The sequence below is a fragment of the Dipteris shenzhenensis genome, chromosome 27 (assembly GCF_047967505.1).
Source record: "Dipteris shenzhenensis isolate YYH24624 ecotype China chromosome 27, Dip_SZ_1.0, whole genome shotgun sequence".
Taxonomy (NCBI): domain Eukaryota; kingdom Viridiplantae; phylum Streptophyta; class Polypodiopsida; order Gleicheniales; family Dipteridaceae; genus Dipteris; species Dipteris shenzhenensis.
The window spans coordinates 25,286,411-25,305,892 of NC_141622.1; the positions used below are offsets into that span (position 1 = coordinate 25,286,411).

At 44.3% G+C, this 19,482-nt stretch overlaps 1 protein-coding gene across 1 annotated transcript in view; it reads right to left on the reverse strand.

Annotated features, from left to right (window-relative positions):
* Nucleotides 1-268: 268 nt before the first annotated feature.
* The window catches only part of LOC147884083 (carbon catabolite repressor protein 4 homolog 2-like), a 30,496-nt gene continuing 11,282 nt past the window's right edge, over nucleotides 269-19,482 (reverse strand). The window contains exons 2-11 of the mRNA XM_087398511.1: nucleotides 10,979-11,723; nucleotides 10,737-10,823; nucleotides 10,507-10,590; nucleotides 9,775-9,861; nucleotides 9,574-9,666; nucleotides 4,259-4,312; nucleotides 3,970-4,061; nucleotides 3,703-3,817; nucleotides 1,244-1,394; nucleotides 269-1,132 (exon numbers count right to left, since the gene is read on the reverse strand). Of these exons, the coding sequence (XP_087254637.1) occupies nucleotides 990-1,132; nucleotides 1,244-1,394; nucleotides 3,703-3,817; nucleotides 3,970-4,061; nucleotides 4,259-4,312; nucleotides 9,574-9,666; nucleotides 9,775-9,861; nucleotides 10,507-10,590; nucleotides 10,737-10,823; nucleotides 10,979-11,723 (1,651 nt within the window). The 3' untranslated portion in view covers nucleotides 269-989. The remainder of the gene's footprint in view (nucleotides 1,133-1,243; nucleotides 1,395-3,702; nucleotides 3,818-3,969; nucleotides 4,062-4,258; nucleotides 4,313-9,573; nucleotides 9,667-9,774; nucleotides 9,862-10,506; nucleotides 10,591-10,736; nucleotides 10,824-10,978; nucleotides 11,724-19,482) is intronic.

Sequence of the window (19,482 nt, forward strand, 5' to 3'; positions counted from 1 at the left end):
AATATCATGAGAAGGCTCCAAGCTTATTAGCTACTTGGTGCACCAAAGGCCAAACCAGCAGAGAGGACTAGTGAAGATTACAGAGCCGCATCACCCACCCTCCGCAGGTGAGTCTGCAATTAGCATCTCAATAGTCGGGATCAAGCAAGATAACAGCCAAAAAGTTCCACATTCCTGCAGATGTGCTAAAATTTGAGTAGTGTATGTGCTCACGTTATTCTCTCAAGTATGTATTTCATTATCTATAGCATTTAGACCTGTGTTTTAGGCAAGAAATAAAAAATCCTATTGCACAATTTCAATCAGGTCACTGAAACTAGTCACCTCCAGTCGTAATTCATTGAATGTGTACATTAAAAATTCCTGCAATTTACCGCTCACTGCTGTCCATTGCTATCTTAGCTCTTGATTCTTCTGCAAAAACTGACTGCTAGTTTTTTCAAAAAACTGAGAATGCAAAACATTACAACCCCTCAAGTGACATTTTACAAGTGTGCACATCTTCTCAATGGCTGCCTTTAACATCCATCAAGAGCTGAACAACAGCGGCATGCTTATAGCATATCTAGATTCCTGACTTTGAAAAAATCATGGAGACAAAATTAATACATTCTGTGTGCAACATGGTCATGGCAGCAAGGGAAGCCACCAGACATCCAATGACCTTGTCTGCCAATGGATGAAAACTGTAATTTGTATGATAAAGGCATTGATCAAATGAGATGTACATTGCCACTTCCTTAACATGATCCATCACAATGATGGCATGTATTTGGGTGAAAATGCCCAGAGTGCAAAGATTGTGCTCTCATGGGATCTGCTCATGTCAATAAGACATGGTATAGATGGAGCTCAGTTTACAAAGTCACAGGGAAAGGCATGAGTAATTGACCTGTTTTACAGAGGGTTGCCCCCACCCCTATTGCTCAAAATTATACCCAACAATTCTCGCCAGATTACAAGGCAAAGTTTTAGATGGGGTCATGAAATTATTGTAATCGATGCTTGATCCGGAAATTTCCTAGTAAAGCTATGTGGTCAGATGACCACTCTGGAGATGGAAGAGCCGTATCTTTGCGTAAGCTCTCTTCATCCAGCAGCTCCAGTAAGGCTTCTACCGACAGAGAATCAGCTGTGAAATTATGAAGATGTCACAAGAGCTTCTTAGTATACACAACTTGAGATGTCACAGAAAAATAGAAAATAATCACGAAGCTGAAAGCTACTAGCCAACGAAAACGACCTGTGTAGAAAATATAATCGAGTGTGCCAAGAAAATCCCTTGTACAGTTCGTGAAAAGTGGCTCATTCGTTCCCACATCCATCCTTCTTTGCTGCTGCTCATAACCTGCCTTGAGTGCAGCTATTTTTGCAAAAGCTGAATAAGCACTAACCTGCAGGCACAGTTTGAACGCAAGTATCATCTTTTGCCAATTGAAAATAGCAGTACAATCAAAACCAGTTCTTGAGGACATCATTGTTACAATTATCAGCTAGTACTTGATCAAGTTTCCGAAGAAGGAAAACCATAAGATCATGCTCTGGGAATCCTACCATATGTATCTAATGCATGCCCTAGCCCATTTCAAACGTTCACATGTGCTTCATTGCACACCAATGCATCCTACCACTAGATAGCACGTCAGATTCCACTCCTCTCGTGCACACAAGTAGATATAGAGTGACTTTTTTTCTTTTTTCTTTTTTTCTTTTTCCAAAGAAAGGAACCTTCTATTAATGCTTGAAAGATTTTCATACAAGACAGCAACCCCAAAGGTGCTGAGTATGGAAAAAAACCGGAAAAGGCTGAAAGAAAAATCGGCCTGTTCCAGAGAAACCCAGCTCACTGCCTAGGAGTCCGAGATCTCTGGAACTGGGGCTAACAACCAAGTGGGGGGACTATACAGCCAACGAATCCCTCGCGGAGTGAAGATGTAGAAAACACCTGCAGGCCAAGCCTTGCAGAAATGAGCACGCCTCTCGATAGTCGCCCTGGAGCCTGGAGTCCCGCGCTCCTGAGTGGACCGTAGAGTGTAAATGATATCCTGCCATATGGCAACTAGGGTAGCCATGGGTGGAACCGGGTGCTCAACCATCACAAGACTGCAACGAGCCACCCAAATGTTCCAAGCCGTGACGCTGGCTACCGCCTCCCAGACACTGTCCTCCTTAGGATAAGGAGGAGCTAGACTGTCAAGGGGGACTGCCTCGTGGAGTGTGATCCTCTGGATGCTCTGACCCTGTATCCGGTAGGCTAGGGAGATCTCGTCAATCTAAAACACGTGTCCTCCCTCTGTCAACCAAGCCACCATCCCCCAAGTGTAGTCTCGATGAAGACTCTGCATACGTGTCATGATCCTGAGGGCTCCCATCCAGATCCTCGCTGCACTACGACAGCTCCACAAGCAATGCGGGATAGTCTCCAGGGCACCAACGGAGCAACAATGGCACTGCCCGTTCACTCGCATCTGCTCCAACCACGGTCCGATGGGCAAGCCTCCGTAACCGGCCAGCCAGAGGAAGTAAGAGATCTTCCTCGACCGCAAGTTGGATCACAACCACGTCCAAAACCTCGAGCGCACATCCCGAGGCACTCTCTAGGTCACCCAATGTCTCTCCCTCGAAGGGGTCCACCTCGACGAGTCCATCTCAAGCCTCCTGCCAATCCGTGTGGTGTATACCACTGTGTCAGTTCCTAGGCCTCCAACTCTATCTCTCGGTTAGCTTCCATTGTGCATACCCTATGTTGTTCTCTAACACGTGTAGGCCGCGTGCTGGAGCTGCCTAGCCACCCTCTTCCCTTCTCTCAAAAGGTCCACCAAGGGGATTGTATGAGAGAGGGGGCTCTGGTGCATATATCCTTATGTGGGATTGCCCATCAACCTTACATTTGAGGTTCCAACACAAATGGACAACAATAGAATGACTAAGGTCAGCTCTGAGTCTTTGTTGTGCTTTAGACTATAGCACCCCTCGTTTATGGCTTGCACAATGCATCATGAATGTGGATTCATTAGGAGCCAAGACGTTCACTGCAGGAACAATTTCTCTGCTTTTCAATACATAGGTAGTACTATTTTTAAATCTCATATTGATAGAGACAAGTTTCTGATCTCAATTCAAATCATAATAATTTGATATCTCAGACAATGAAGACACATATACTAAGGATGCATGTCTTTTGAGAGCACTCAGTCGATGCTCTCAATGGAGGTGGAAACAATGGAGATGACGGGATGTGAAATTACACTGACATTCTACATAATAGAAATTAAATCCTTTGATGTAGCATTCTTGATTGTTCTCAGTAGAATGGACTAGACAATACAAGTAGGAGATAGGATGTTTAGAATAATCAGACACTAATCCTTCATTATTAATATGATTGACTCTAGGGGCAAAGGAAGTAAAATCAATATTGAAGAGGCATATCGATATATTGCAAAACTGATACATCAACAGCACAATATGATATAGTAAATGAGGGCCACAGACGATGATCATCATACTAATGGGGCTTGCAAACTAACAATAGGACTTAAGAACCAATCCTTGTAAAATGCATTAGGAACTTTCAATCACAGGTACTTGTATCCCCATTTTCCCTTAGTGCTGTTTTTCATACAGCTGACTTCAGTGAAATGAGAGAAATTTTCAAAGCCATTCAAAGAGATCAGATCTATCATGGGATTATTCAATTACCAAGGGAAGCTGGTGCGATAATTTGCTTGCAGGTCTAAGAATACCAAGAGGATCTGTAGCTAGATCCGGATGCAATGAATCAACCCTCCCATTTGCAAGCAGCAAGTGGGGTGCGCTGTTATCACAAACCAAAACAAGTCTGGAATGGTTTACTGCTGTGTATTTAATGATAAGAAATACTAAAACCTCTGAAAAATATAGCAAACAAGGGCAGACAAGCAAGTCCACCAAATAGAATCTTCAAATAGATCTAATGCAAGAACAAACCTTCCCGGGATGGAGTTGAAATCACCACAAACTAGCATAGGGATGTCTGCACTAGCTGCAATCTTCTCAAGTCCTTTCAACAGTGTGTTGACCTTTAACAAATGTAGAAACATGACAAGGCTAGCAATAAGAAACCATTCTTCAACAAAAGCATCAACACATTTTCTTCTTTTGGCTGTTCATATAGTATGTGCATGGATTGTTCAAGCCTTGTCCAAATCAAAACCTTCAAATCGTATCTGGAGGGATAAGGTCTTATATAGGACAAATCAAGAGCAGTTAAAATCACCTGCCAAAGTTTCACATCTTTCAACTCTGGATTAGCATTCAAATGCGTATTTGCCTGGAAAAGCAACGATTTTGTATCAGAACTCCCAAACTATAAGATCACAGTAACACATTTGCACTCTCAAAAATAGCATCTTAAAGTTACTTTAACGAGTTTAATTTCAATCAGACTTTCCCACTAAATTCAATCGAGCTGCTTTTGCGACATGCTATTTTTTCTACCCCGTTGCTAACAGGTTAATGAGTCGCACAAATGTGACAACAAAACAATTTCTTACATTGCACAGCAAACATCATTTATTGCTTACTAAGGCCACATGTGATGCGTGCCTGAAGGGACTTGTAATATATCTGTTGGGACCTTTGTTAGTTGGATGGAGTAAAGGATCCATGAGAACTATTATATTCACCAATATTTACTTCATGCACATAATCCCTAGTCATAGACATAGGACCAAAAGTGATTCTGAAATAAAACCCAGTGAAAAACTGCCATGCAATCAGTGCCACTTCATCAATATTTACCTTTCTTTGCAATTGTGAGAAGCAAAACAGGGGATGCAATCACAATCTTTAGAATTGAATTCAAGATGAGATTGAGATAAATAGAAAGCAAGCGACAAATACAAAGAGAGGGAGTTGATGGTGAAAATGAAGATAATGATAATGATGGTGATGGTGATGAGCAGTTTTAGCCTTGTAGCTCAAACCAAGGATTGCATTCAACTGTAGGAAGTGCAGCGGAAATGAACGGAAGAGAGAGAGAGAGAGAGAGAGAGAGAGAGAGAGCACACCTCACACACACACCACACTGAGACGGAGAGAAGGGAGAGAAAGGCATAAGAGAACTGCAAGTGATCTCTGGAGAAAACCCCGCTACAACTGGGGGGAAACCTCGGACAAACAGGCTACTCGAGAGCTCAACCGGACCGCTCAACAACCACGAGAACTGGAAGCACAAGGGAGTGGATGAACTGCTCCACTACCCTGCCCTAGAGCTGCTCAACAGGGCTAGCTATGCTGCTCCACAAAGCAGTGAACTGAACTGAACTGAGAAATGAGGGGAGGGGGGAGGCATATATACAGCCCAGCCTCCCCTAGTCGGCCAGGCCCTAGGGCACTAACCAGCCCATGAAAAGGGGGCCGACCCCATGCAGTCTGGGCCGACCCACCTATGGACTGCATACTGCCCTATAAAGAGGGCTCAAGCCCCCAGCCCATGGAGGACTGAAGCCAGCATGGTGGCCAACCTCCACCCTCCGCTCCACATCCCATAAATAGGGCTCTCAGAGGCACGTAAAGGGCAGCCCCACAGGGCATACCTGCCCACACACCTCCGTACCCCACCTGGGAACCTCCATGGCATCTGTGGCAATGCATGAGGCACTGGACAGCCACACTAACCTACTCTCATGGGGGGCGGGCAAACCCACAACACAGGCCCTCACTCTCTACACTACCCTTACTAAGCGGGCACACCCACAAACAAGGCCCTCTCTCTCTAGGTGACATCAAGAAATGTTGACCTCTAACACCCCCTCTCAACTCCTAGATGGAACAGAGACGCCAGGGAGCTGGGTGTGCCGCTGGAACAACTAGAGGAATCCATTGTGTGATACTCCACCGCTGAAGACTGCCACAAGTACTGCCGAAGAAGCCCCCTCTTGGCACGAACTGCCTCAGCACGATCACTTGGAAACCTAGAACTGTTGCTCCAAGGCCAAAGGTGCTAAGTACACTCCTCTGGTGTGGTAATGATACACTGGGTTATCTGGTACAACAATCCAACTATTGGTACTTGTACATGACTCCAACAGTAGGTACTGGAACAATAATCCAACTGATACTGCCACCGGTGCAAGGTTTGCTTCCCTGCAGGGGCACCTGTATCTTAGAGCTAGATAGCCCCCTCTGAAGCGCCCTCTCAAGTCCAAACTCGTATATTGTCGCCAGATCGATTAACCTCAGTGCTCAAATGACAACGGGCATATAGCAGCTCACAAGGATCAATTAACTGTGTCTGGGTTCCCAAACTGGCAATCTGCTGGCCCATCCAGATCTCCAGCAGCATCAAACAATAGCAGCAGAACAGTACGAGACCCCCTCTAGATCTGCCAAGTCATATCATCCAAACAAAATACAAACTGGTAACATACTGCCACACGAGTCAACGGGAACAACTCATCGTGGCGCCTGAAAGCCTACCTCGATAAATGACTCCCTGCTAGGCCCACTTGATCGACAAGTACGGCTGCCACAAACAAGCAAGCAATCCTCCATATGGATCCGGAAAGCCAGCTGGCAGTGCCTGTCAAGTGCTACTAAAAGGCTGAAGTAAACATGGTCGCAGCAGTAACACTATTGGCCGACTGGTTACTAGACCCCTCTGCATTCCGTTGGGGACACTAACGCCAATAATGACCTTTCTCGCCACATCGGTTACACATACGGGATGCCTTGAGAGCTTCTCGTTCCTCAACTGTCAACTGCTTTCTGCCTTTCTGATCAACTGTCAAAGCCTCATGCTGACTGCCATAGGTACGATCAACGAAGCACTCCTAGTCAAGCACCATGGGGACCAATTCCTCTCAAGTCAACTCATTCATCCTACCACTGGTGATCAAGGACGAATAAAAGGCCCCATACTGAGAGGATAACTAGGACAGAAGAGCTATGGCCATGTCCTCCGATGAAATCTGCTTCCCCGTTTGGAGGATCTCCTGCTGAAGTTTCTGTAACTTGTTGATGTGGTCCCGCATCGATAAAGACTTCTTGGGATCCAACAACCGCATTTGGACCTCTAGTGGAACCCTCTTCATGGGAGAGGTTCAATTGTACATGGATGCCAAATGCTCCCATATACTTTTGGCCACTGTCATGTGCTTCACAATGATTAATCACCCGAGGAGTACAATTAAGAAATATAAATCATCTTACCCTTGCATTGACATGGTCCTAGAGCTGAGACAAGGTCTCGGCCTCCTCCTACTCCAGAATGCCAAGGTCCTTCACAAGGGGATCTGGTCTGGCAACATCTATCAAGATGAAATCTACCAGGTCGTATGACTGTAACACAGACTCCATCATCACCAGCCAGACGCCGTAATTGAGCCCATCCAACTGCCGCTCAACCGGGAATGTGGACAACACTAGAATTCTTGTCGTGTTCTCTGCCATCTCGAACAAGGTCGCCATGTCGGAGTGAAGAGGAAGCTGAACTGAAAGAGAAGGTCGATGGGATAGAAGGGAGAGGGCTGGAGAAGAGGATGAAGGGGCTGACAGCCCAATGTACCCATGATGCTCTCATCTCATCAAGCCCCTCTCCCTCACCTTCACCGGCAGCCGACTCAGATGCATAGAAGTCCGTAACAAGTGTCTGTGATCTGTCGATCTCGATCTGTCACATCAGTATATCTCTCCGTCATCGCATCTCAATCAGACAGAGCCAAACACAAACCTGATCGGGAAAATGGATCAGCCGTGTAAGTGGACCAAAGCCATGCCCCTCCTAAAAGAGGTAGTGATATTGTCCTCAGATCTCATAATAGACTGGGCAGACACGTAGAAAGTGCTCCTCCGTCTCGATCTCCTTCATCTGCTCTCTGGGTATGCCTATAGCTCTCCCTGCCTCAATCGACAACTGGTGTGACGAGACTCGCAACTGACCAATGCGATCCTCAATGCATGCGAGACTCTCCTGTCCTCGAGATATTGAGGTCTAATGACAAGACCGTGCTCCGAGACCCTCAGAAAGTGGTCATGGTAGAACTGGATCTGGTGGAAAGCTCCTCCCACCCCCAAGCCCTAGATGTATGGAGCTGGAGGAGGTCCAACCGTATGATACGGTTGATCTCATCTCGAGAGAGCATCTCGGGTGGTGCATCCAAACTATACTGAAAGGGAGGAAGTCTATCCATCTGAATGCTGTGACTTTCAAACCACGTGGATACCCGTGCATACCATGCCGTATCAACACCTGTCATCCTGCTTCAAAATGTATCCACTTGCTTGGTATTATTTCTTTTTGTTTTTCAATAGTATGCTTAATAAGAAATGAAATGTTTTCTGGTCATCAAATCAGAATCTAGGAAGCAAACATCGGTAAGTTAGCTTTCCACACTGGGAAAGCGTAGTATGAGTTTAAGGAGATGCCCTTTGAATTCAAAGAGGTAGTGACACATTTAGCAGAATGATGGTGCAGGTCTTCAAAGACCTTATCGTCAGAGGTGTGCAAATTAGCATAAGCGCAATCAATATTTAATTTTTTTATATACCTTTGTAAGACTAGAATAAGTCCAATCATACAAATTTAGATTTTTTGTTGTTCTAAAGACCAAAAATCTACACAGAAAATAAAAGGGAAAATGAAAGAAAAGAAAAAAGAGGTAAACAAAAACTTTTATGAAAAACAAAAGGAAGACGTACTTAGCAAGCAAAGCAACACTCATGTCGTCATCAGTGCCCAAGCATAAGCAGCTATACTGGGTTTCTAAAGACCCGCCGAGTCTCTTGGGCAAACCCAATGCTTACTAAAATACGTCCAAAAAAAAACAAAAAACAAAAAAAAGCAAAACAAAAAACAAAAAACAAAAACAAAAAGCAAAACAAAAGAGAAAGAAAACAAGAAATAAAGAAGAAAGGAAGAAGGTGACTAAGCAAAAATAAACAAGCAAGTCAAGAAACAAAAAGCAAAATCTTCCAAAAAACTGGAATTAATGCTCTCTCTCTCTCTCTCTCTCTCTCTCTCTCTCTCTCTCTCTTATTTAAAACAAAAAAAAGCTAAATGGACCCTTTACACTTATGTATCGCTTCCTACAAAGAGGCAAAATTACATTCCTAACTTAGAAAGCACAAGCATACTCAATTTAATTTGTCCCCATGAAGATTTATTCCACATAAATAATATTCAATCACATAATTACCACATTAATAACCATAGAATTCCAATCTATCACAATACTAATACTACAAAAGAATGCATGATGCACATACACAATCAGTATTTATTGTATAACACACATTACCAGAGTAATACTAAAGTGGAGATTGTAGGTTGAAAAAATATGGCAAGTTGGCAAGTCAAGAAGGTGAGAGGGTATAAAGAAATAACAATCGGCTGTATAACTAACCGCCATGAAATAGAATAATGCACTTGAGATGCAACGAGTTCAAACAGTACATTCTTAGAATATATCATCTCTTCATCCCTACTGGATTATTGATGTTCCAAGTATTCTGCAATAACCTTCTTGCTTGTGAATTCATATAGATCCCATTCTTCTCATTATCAAAGGAGAAACACAGCTGGCTTCATACCACACATAGTAATTGCCGTTTACCAGGGGCAGAAGTTTCTGCTCCCTGATTAGCCTCCTTTGCCTCCAAAACAACAATCAAAGCCACATTATCCTGAAAGAAAGTTAAAGGGGACAATTAGGCTCACAGTATAAAAAGTAAAGGCAGGTCTTCATTGTGCTCTTGACCAAATTAAAGCAGCGAGCAGAAGAGGCCTTTCACCTTTAGAAGGCGAGAAAGAGTGGCTCTCTTCTGGGCTGGTGGAACCATCATCTCAGATAATGATTGTGCAGCTTTATTGAACTCAACCTGCAGATATTCAACCAATAATATCTTGAAAGCGTTACTCTGCCTCTTCCAAGGCACAAAACTCATATTGAAGTTCAAAGCTATAAAACCCCCTCTAGGCCCCACCAAGTCATCATGCACAAATAGCTATCTTTTCATTATTGAGAAGTGTGTGGCAGCAAATAATATCATTCATTTTAACAAATGGCTGAGCTTTCTTTTTTGCGAGAAAAAGTGACAGTATTTGAAATATAACCATGTCAAAATATCTCACTCAAAGACAAATTTCTCCTTGCAAGCCTACAGCAGCGACTTGTACAATTGAAAGTATTGAATAGTTATAATAGAGCATCCCTTTCAGTGATTGTTTTGGGCAATGGGATCCTACAATGAGGTTCCTTTTGGTTTCTTTTCTCGTGGTGAAAGTAAATCCATCCCGCCCCACCCAGAGATAGAAAAAGGGAAACACCTAGTAAAAAGGTTGTACTGGTTTCTGGTCTCACAGACCATGTTGAACTCCAAAAAATTATTAACACTTAACAAAAAAAACAAACAGCCTTGAAGGTATTATATAGCACACAACGCATCTCGAAATCGAACAAATAGTCAATTTCACAAACTCGTCAAACTACACACATGCAGATTTTGACCAGTGAAGTTAGCTACCTCATATTTCTTAACCAGCGAAAACCGATCCCGTCTAAAAAAGGTGGCACATCCATCGATTGCATAGGCTGTACCTGTATAAACCTACATACACAGATGGTCAAGAAAAGTCACGTGGGGAAATAGTAGTGCATCAAATTAGTGTAAGTGTAACATAAGCCCATGACCCAAAAGCCAACCCTATGTACAGCTCCCAGATAAAAGGTTTACTACTGAGAAAATGGAAACACCTCTGTGGTCTTCTTTTTGTAGACAGCTACGTATCCATGCTTCTCCAATTCAGGAGCAAAGAAGTCCTGGAAATGATCGCTTTGCACCTGAATTGACCAATCAAGACATGAATCTATATGTTATTACCAGAGAAACCAGGAACATTTGAAAAGCAAAACAACACTGGGAGAAACTTATCCCAGATCTCCAATATCTACAATGAAGAATTAGAAATCCCTATTTCAAAAAAATGCTACACCACCTCTTGAAGACAGATGATATCCGCTCTGTAGCCCGTAATCTCCCGCAAAAGATTCTGTCGACGATATGACCAAGACAGAGCCCAAGGAGGGCAATAGCTGTATACTTCATTAGTGGCATATAGGTCAGCAAGAATATTGTAAGAGAGCACAGTGAAGGCAGCTACAGAACTGCTCGTCTGTAAGGCCAAACCGTTCTGCAAATTAACTGGGATCATACACCTTGGAGTAGGTGATGGAGCTGGGATAACCCTTGCAGTCTTCAGAGTTTTTACAGCTGTCAACGGAACCCCTGTGATGGCATCCACTGTGACACACTCCAGCTTTAATTCATGGCCCACATCTTCTATTGTAGGAGTGTAAGTCTTGCATATACCAACCTCAAGCCATGGCTCCAGCATACTTCGGTCTTGATTCTGAGAGGAGCTCAGAGATGTGGAATTGTTAGACTGCTCAACATAACTTGCAGAAAAACTGGCTGACAGAGAATTTTTCCTAGCAGGAGATCCAGTGCTGTTAAAACGCTCAGAAGAATCATCATCATCGTTGCGGGTTTCCCTCACACTGGCAGTATATGCATGGATTGCACGATGTAGTCTCCAAGAATCTAAAAAGCACTGAGAAGAGCAGTGGTAACCCTTATTCCCTGGCAGCTTTAGCTTTGAGCACTCAATGCACTCTAACGTTGCTGGCTCTGTGGGATGGATACTGCAAGTTGCTACCCTCTTCTCAGCTTGACTTCGATACCTGCCCAGCACATCATGCACAGCTTCACTTGAGGGAAAGGAGCAAAATAAACATGAAACGATGCCTTTGATGATTTCAAGGAATACACAATCAATGCAAAAGGATCCAGCACTTCATAAATCAAATACATCTTTAAATGCTTATGTGTGCGCACACACCCCACATGCACACACATACATATATACCCTCATAAGTCTGGAATATATCAAATCTTGTACATTTATAATTCTGTTTGAAAAAACATACTTAAGGAAAAGAGAAAGAGAAAGACGGAGGGGGGAGAGAGAGAGAGAGAGAGAGAGAGAGAGAGAGAAAGAGAGAGAATACAAAACAAAACTCAAAAAAAGAGAATCAAAGCTACGCTTATATTCACATCAGTCAAGCAAACTTTACAAGAATAAGGGTATTTGAAAGAAACGAGAAAAATGTTCTTTCGCAAAGTTGCACTAGCAACCAAATAATACAACTAATGCAGTAATGCATCAATATTCCTCTCTAAAACCATGCAGCCTGTGGAAGTAATACACTACACAGCTCAACTGTGCCGAGAGAGAAAGGCATACATCAATGCATGCCTGAGTGCTGGCAGTGCTTATGCTCATGCCCTCAACTTTGAAGAACGTGACTCCAACAAGTGATCAGTGACTGACTCTCATTTCAAACCCTCCATGATGGACAAGATGAGATACTAGTGGTGCATAAATGCATACATGCCAAAATGCACATATGCACGAGAAAATAAACACAGAAGCCATTACAACTTCTGAAGATGAAGTATATTCAATCTGTTTATCAGCATTAACTTTGAAATAAATAGTGTGCAATGGCTAGATGCATATCTTAAGTTATACAGTAGGTATGCACCTGCCCATATCATGCATCCATGCATGCACACAGATACACAGAAAGAAAGCATCATAGTTACCGTTCCGGGGCTGTCCAGAAACAGAAACGGTGTTACTGTCCAGAAATGTTTCCCCAGGGGGAAATGATGTGCCTGGGGAAACGATGTGGGGAAATACACCATTACATTTCCCCCATGGATGAACAAGATATCTGATGTAGCCTTAAGGATTACAGCCCAAGCATTTTGGGTTTTGTACTTTTGACATCTTACAAATATGATATATCATAATTTTTATAGAGCAAGCGAAAGAATATATTATCCATTTGGCATTTTGCTACGTGTTTGAAGTTTAAGTCTTTTTCATTGATTTAGTGAATCTTCAATCATTTCAAATTTGAATTTTGTACTATGCACTATGTTTAAGTTGCAGGTAGTCTGTAGACTGTAACATTCTGAATGTGTGTGTGCTGAATGTAATCTCAAATGTGAGTATTAAACCCCCTTGCTAACATGCGATTCCCCGTTTTGGCGCTCCCAAAAAACCTCAAAACATTTTTGTTCCCCATTTCTCATTTCCATTTCCATTTTTGTTTCCCCTAAATATGAAAGACATAAGTGTGTGTCATATATGTGGTCAAAATATATACATGTACGTGCACGCACATGCATGAGTAGGTGTATAGACATGCATCTGTGACTGTGCACACATGTATATGGATTGCAAACACATGCACACACAGACGTGTCTGATTGCATTGTAAGCCTATGTACTACCTATCATGACCTCACAAGATCAAGCATCCATACGAAACTTGTAATGATAACATAGCTCAAGCACGTGAACTTCACGCCATCTGCAACTCCTGCATGAGCTGATCTCATCTAGACGTCAGAAAAGAACAGTTGACACCTAATGCCTAGATTAACAAATCATCCATTACAGATGGTGTCACTATTTCGAAAGATCCAGGAGGGTAGCGAAGGCCACCAACAAGGCAGTGTTAGAAACTAAGTGGTTCAATTCATCATTCACAGATGACACAGCCCTGTATGTGGAGGAATCAGCAACAAGCCTCGAGACAAGTAGAAAATCTTTAAGCTCAGTTTTCGGGCAGAATGGACTGCAGCAGTGCAGATTTGCAACCTCAATGTATGCCAAATCTCTTCTTTGGTAATAGACTTGGCTTCTTGCCTTCGACAATATATTCAGTCTCCTTCTTTGAATAACACATTGGAACCCAACCAGCTTTTGGATGATGCATTCATCATTTCTGGGGATACAAGTTCCAATGTTCCATTGGAACTTCCAATATTTCCATGCCAATTGTTTGGCTACCATAACACTCACCTTCATCCATGATAGCTACAGCTTTGCGACATAAGCAGAAATAAATGCCACCAAAGAATAGCTCAGGGCCCCAACTTATTACTTCATTGCACGAGAAGATTGTGATGGAACAGTCTGTCTCCACATCCCCCAAGAAAAGTGCGAAGAGCTCAAACAAGGTGGTGAAGGAGACATTCAAATCTCAAAGTGGCAAGGCAGCTAAAACCACCTTGCTTGGATGCACAACAGTTCTTTCTTATACCCCTATATAGCCCTGTCTCTCTGATGCAGAATAATCCAGAGCCACGTCTGCCATGAGCTACGTTAAACACACATAGAAAACCAGGGCAGTGTGAGGGAGCCGGTGCAAACCATTTCATTAAATAGCTTTGCTACGAATAGAGCTAAGGATGTGCAATGTACTGAGTGCATAGCCCCTCTTGATTTTTTTTTCCCCATACGCCACCTGTCTCTCTAGTCTAATAAAATAGGCTGACTCCCATGTGTCCTTCTTGTCCCCAGGTTTGTCTTTTCCCTTCTCTTTCTCCATCTCTCGAATTGGAAGGATAAAGTGGAGGAGAAAGTGTCCACTTACCAATGATCTGATGTCTAACTCATCATCCTACGGATGCAGCAAGGAGGGCAGTGAGGGAAAGAGGAGGGAGAGTGAATGGGCTGTGTTCCAGGCAAATGGAGAGGCGAACAGAGAAGGGGGGGTTGACAGACTGTGAGGGAGTGCAGAAGCCCCAAAACAGGCTATTTTCCAGATGGGAACAGGTCATGATGGAGGGGGAGGGGCAGATTGCAGTAGAGGGACAGGTTGCGATGGAGAGGCGTGGAGGAAAGAAGCTGCAGGCATGGAGGGGAGGTCCAATGGAGAGGCAGGGAGGGAGGGATCTCACACTGGCAGGGAGTAGCAGGTAGGGTAGGGAGGGTCATCACGGAGAGGCAAGCAGGAAGGGATGGAACTCAGGCAGGGCAGGAGCAGCAGATGGGGAGTAGCAGGCAGGGAGGTAACTCAGACTGGGAGGAGCAGAGAGAGCAGGAACCACACAAGGGGAAGAGCTGGGCTAGGAAGGTTGCACCAGTGGAAAGAAAGGCTGAGAGGGAGCTGCAAGAGGGGAGGCAGCAGGGCAGGAAGGGAGCTGCGGGAGGGCGAAGAGCAGGGCTGGGAGAGAGCAGGACTGAAAATAGCTGCACCATCTCTAGATGAGGCAAAGGGGGGGGAGAGAGAGACACACACACAGAAAGAGACAGAGAGAGAGAGAGAGAGAGAGAGAGAGAGAGAGAGAGAGAGATTGGAGTGGACATTTTATTGTCTATTATTTTGCCCCGTAGCGCACTATGCTAATATGAGCTTTAATAGTTATTCTAAAGTGGTTTCTTTAATAATGTGTTGGGGTAAAGGCACATTGCCACCCTTTAAAATGTTACGACCCCTATGACTGTCTTAAGACAGTCATAGGGTGAATACCTAATCCTAATAAAACCTTTGAGTTTGTGGTGTGGCTCAACACATTTTTTACACACCCACACTCCTTGTTTCGCTGTCTCCTAACGTTCCACTCCTCTCTTTCCCTCACAAGTGGTATCAGAGCCACCCTCTCCCTCTCACTCCGTCTACCCCTCCCTCTCCCCTCGGGCCTCGTGCCCTCTGTCAGCTTGCAGCTCCAAGGCGGGCGCAGCCAGCACGCGCAGCGCGCAGGAGCAGCCGCGCGCAGCAGGCCCGCGAGCAGCCATAGCTGCAGCAGCAGCTAGCTGCTGCTAGCTGCTACCAGCAACCGGCGGCCGCAGCCAGCGAGGCAGCCGCAGCCAGCAGCTGCAGCCAGCCGACCGGCTGCAAGGCAGCAGCCGACCAGCCAGTCGCAACCGCGACCAGCCGCGACAGGCAGCCATACCGGCTGTACGGACGCATGCACGTACAGGTACAGCCGTAGCGGCTGTACCCTCAGCCAAGGTTCGACTTTTTTTTGGGGATCCGTGCCCTCGCAAGTACAGGGTACAGCAGGTACACTGTGCAGGCACAGCAGGTACTTGCAGGTACAGCAGGCACATAAATTTTTTTCTTTTTGGGAAGAAGGAAAAAGGGAGAGCACTCTGCTCTTTTGCGTGGTACTTGCAAGTACACGCAGGTACAGAAGTACGAGTTTTTTTTTAATGCATTCCCGGAATTTTCAGTTTTAAAACTGTGTGCTTGAGGTACAGCAAGTACACTTGTGTCCCTCGTGCTTGAGGTGACTAGTGCCACAGTGTGTGGTGGTTGCACAGTTATTTTGTTTTGGGAAGGTCAGATGCCTTAATTTGCAGAGGGCTTTTATGCTTTTGCTGAGTGCAAATCTCAGTTTTCGGGTGACAAATCAAAGGGCTTTTGCCTGGAAGTGTATGCAGTATATGCCTTGAGGCAGTGTGGAGCCAGGGTGCCCACATTGGTCTCGTTTTCCGCATTGTATCAGCGACATTTCTTTGCAGGTCACAATTTGTGTACGGCACTTAGAAAATCTCAGTAGAGCCACGCTTGGCCAGGGCGCATCGAGTTTACTCGGTCCCTAACTGTCCATCGTTGACAGTGCTCAAAAGATTTTCTCTTCAGTGTTTGTACGTTGGGATCTGTGTTGTTACTGTGTACACAGGGCAGTTTATACATTACATTGTCAGGTGAAAGTGCCAGGAGAGTGCTGAATTTTGTATGCTACCTCATTGTTGAGGGTGTTTATCACTTGGTACAGGTGTCAAATCAAGGGGCTTTTGCCCAGATTTTGCTTGTGAGCACTTGAGTTACTGTTTGAGAACTTCAGATGCCTTTTATCCCCTTGGCAGAAGGGTGATTGGTTGGGATTTGTCCCATGCTTTGTTGCAGGTTTGTGACAGGCTGAGGTGTTTGGAGCTTTTTTCAGTGGACAAAACAGTGTATGCCAAGTGGTTTATGCATATAAAATCAGTGCAATACCTCATCTGAGGTGGGAGAAGTGATCAGGACATCAGTGCTTTGTGTTTCGTCAGATGATGATGCACTTGTAAAGCACTTGTGGAACAGCTGCAGCATTCTGAAGTTACTGTTTTATGCCTATTTGAGCACGGTACAGTGTGTCAGAAGGTACAGTGACTGGAGGGAAAATTTTCTGTTTTGCTGCAGATTTTTTGACAGTAAAAAAACAGCACTATTGTGAGTGCTCCTGGCTCTTGATAGAGCAGGTTTTCTGAGAAATCAGAATTTTATTTAGTCATTTTTTGACTTACAGGGAGTCAGACACTTTCCTTGTCTGATATGGCATCAGGGGGAAGTGAATCCTCAATATTGAACATAAAGAAATTGGAAGGGGCACACAATTATGCATTATGGGCAGAACAGTGTTTGAATGTACTTCTGCTAAAGAAGATTTCTAAGCCCATAAGGGTGAAGGGTGTCAAGCCATCTGGGTTGGCAGATGATGAGTGGGAGGAGCTTGATTTGTCCGCAAGGGCGGCTATCATGCTTACTCTCACTGATTCTCTTGTGTTCAATGTTCAGGCAGAAAAGACCTCTTATGGCCTATGGCAGAGGCTAGAAGAGTTGTATGCCCAAAAGAGTTCAGCCAGTAAGGTTTATTGGTTGAAGAAGCTTGTCGACCTTCGCATGAAGGAAGGTACAGCTATGACCTCACACTTGAGTGAGTTCAATGCCATCTTTACACAGCTTATCGCACAGGGATTAAACCTTGATGAGGAGTTCAAGGCTACTTTCTTGTTGTGTACCCTCCCTGAGAGTTGGGACACTTTCAAGACCACTCTGTCAAATTTAAATGTCACTCTTATGTATGCTGATGTGGAGAGCTCTCTCCTTATGGAGGAGATGAGCAGGAAGAATAATATGGGCAGCAAGTCTTCCAATGCTTTGCAGGTACAGGAAAGAGGTAGGACTCAGCAGAAGGGGAGATCTGCTGGCAAGTCCAAATCCCGCAGTCATTCCCGTGGCAAAAAGGATATTGAATGCTTTTACTGTGGCAACAAGGGACACGTGAAGTCTAAGTGCTTCAAGTTTATACGGGATCAGAAAGCCAAGAAGGCTGAGGCAAAGGATGCAGGCAGTGGAAGCAAAGGCAAAGGCAAGGCCAAGGCAGATGACTTGGATGCAGTGAATGTTGCAGCAGAGGACAGTGAAAGTGACAGACATGATGTATTATGTTCTTCTGCTGTAATTGCACATACTTTGGTTATTGATGGCCATGACATGCACACCTGGCTCTTGGATTCAGGTGCTTCTTTTCATGTTACGCCTCATAGGGAGTGGTTTACTTCCTACACAGGTACTCATGGAGTTGTTCACCTTGGGAACAACTATGCATGTCAGATTGCAGGGATTGGCAGTATACAGATAGTATTTCCTGACGGACGCATATTTATGCTTGATGGTATTCGCCATGTGCCGCAAATCAAGAAAAATCTGATTAGCACTGGCTTGTTGGATGACAGTGGTTACCACACCACATTTGGGGATTCCAAATGGGTGATTACTGATGGCCAGGTTGTAGTGGCTGAGGGTTATAAGAGTGATACCTTGTACCCTCTTTATGTTTCCAGTGTAGGTAATCATGTTGTTGCCATAACCGAGCTGCCGAAGGTTTCATTGTGGCATAGCCGATTGGGACACATGTCCGTTAAAGGAATGCAAGAACTGTCACGTTTGGGTTATCTGCCGTCTCTTTCATTTTCAGATTTGCCTACTTGTGATCATTGCATTTTTGGAAAGCATTCTATGACTCCTCATAAGAGGAGAACTCCCCAGAATAGAGCACCGCTTGATCTAGTGCACACTGATTTGTGTGAGATGCCACAGCTATCACTAGGGGGTGCAAAGTATTTCATTACTTTTATTGATGATGCCACACGCAAAGTGTGGGTCTATTTCTTGAAGCATAAGAGCGATGCCTTAGATGCTTTCAAGAAGTTTGTCGCTCAGGTTGAGAATCGGACAGGACGCAGGCTGAAATGCCTCAGATCCGATAATGGGGGTGAGTATGTGTCACATGCTTTTGTACAGTTATGCGAAGCTAAGGGCATTAAACAGGAACTCACAGCCCCTCATAATGCATCTCAAAATGGTGTGAGTGAGCGGATGAATCGAACTATTCAGGAGAAAGTTCGATGTATGTTGTCTTATGCTGCATTGCCCCATGGCTTTTGGGCAGAAGCCGTGCAAACAGCAGTTCACCTAATTAACAGGTCGCCGAACAAGGCTTTGGAGTTGAAAGTGCCAGAGGAGGTGTGGTCTGGCAAGCCACCTTCATATAAGCACTTACGTGTGTTTGGCTGCGAGTGCTTTGCTCATGTACGCAAAGAACTGCGCACCAAACTGGAGCCAAAGTCTTTCAAATGCATCTTCATGGGTTACGGTGACGAAGGTGAAATGGGGTACAGGTTATGGGATCCTGTCAAACGGAAGATTATACGCACCAATGACGTCATCTTTAAAGAGGATAGTGTACACAAAGTGGGTTTACAAAGTCAAAGTGGATTCAAATGCTTTACCGAGGTATAAGGCCAGATTGGTTGCCAAGGGATTTAAGCAGGAGAAGGGCATTGACTTTAATGAGATCTTTTCCCCTGTA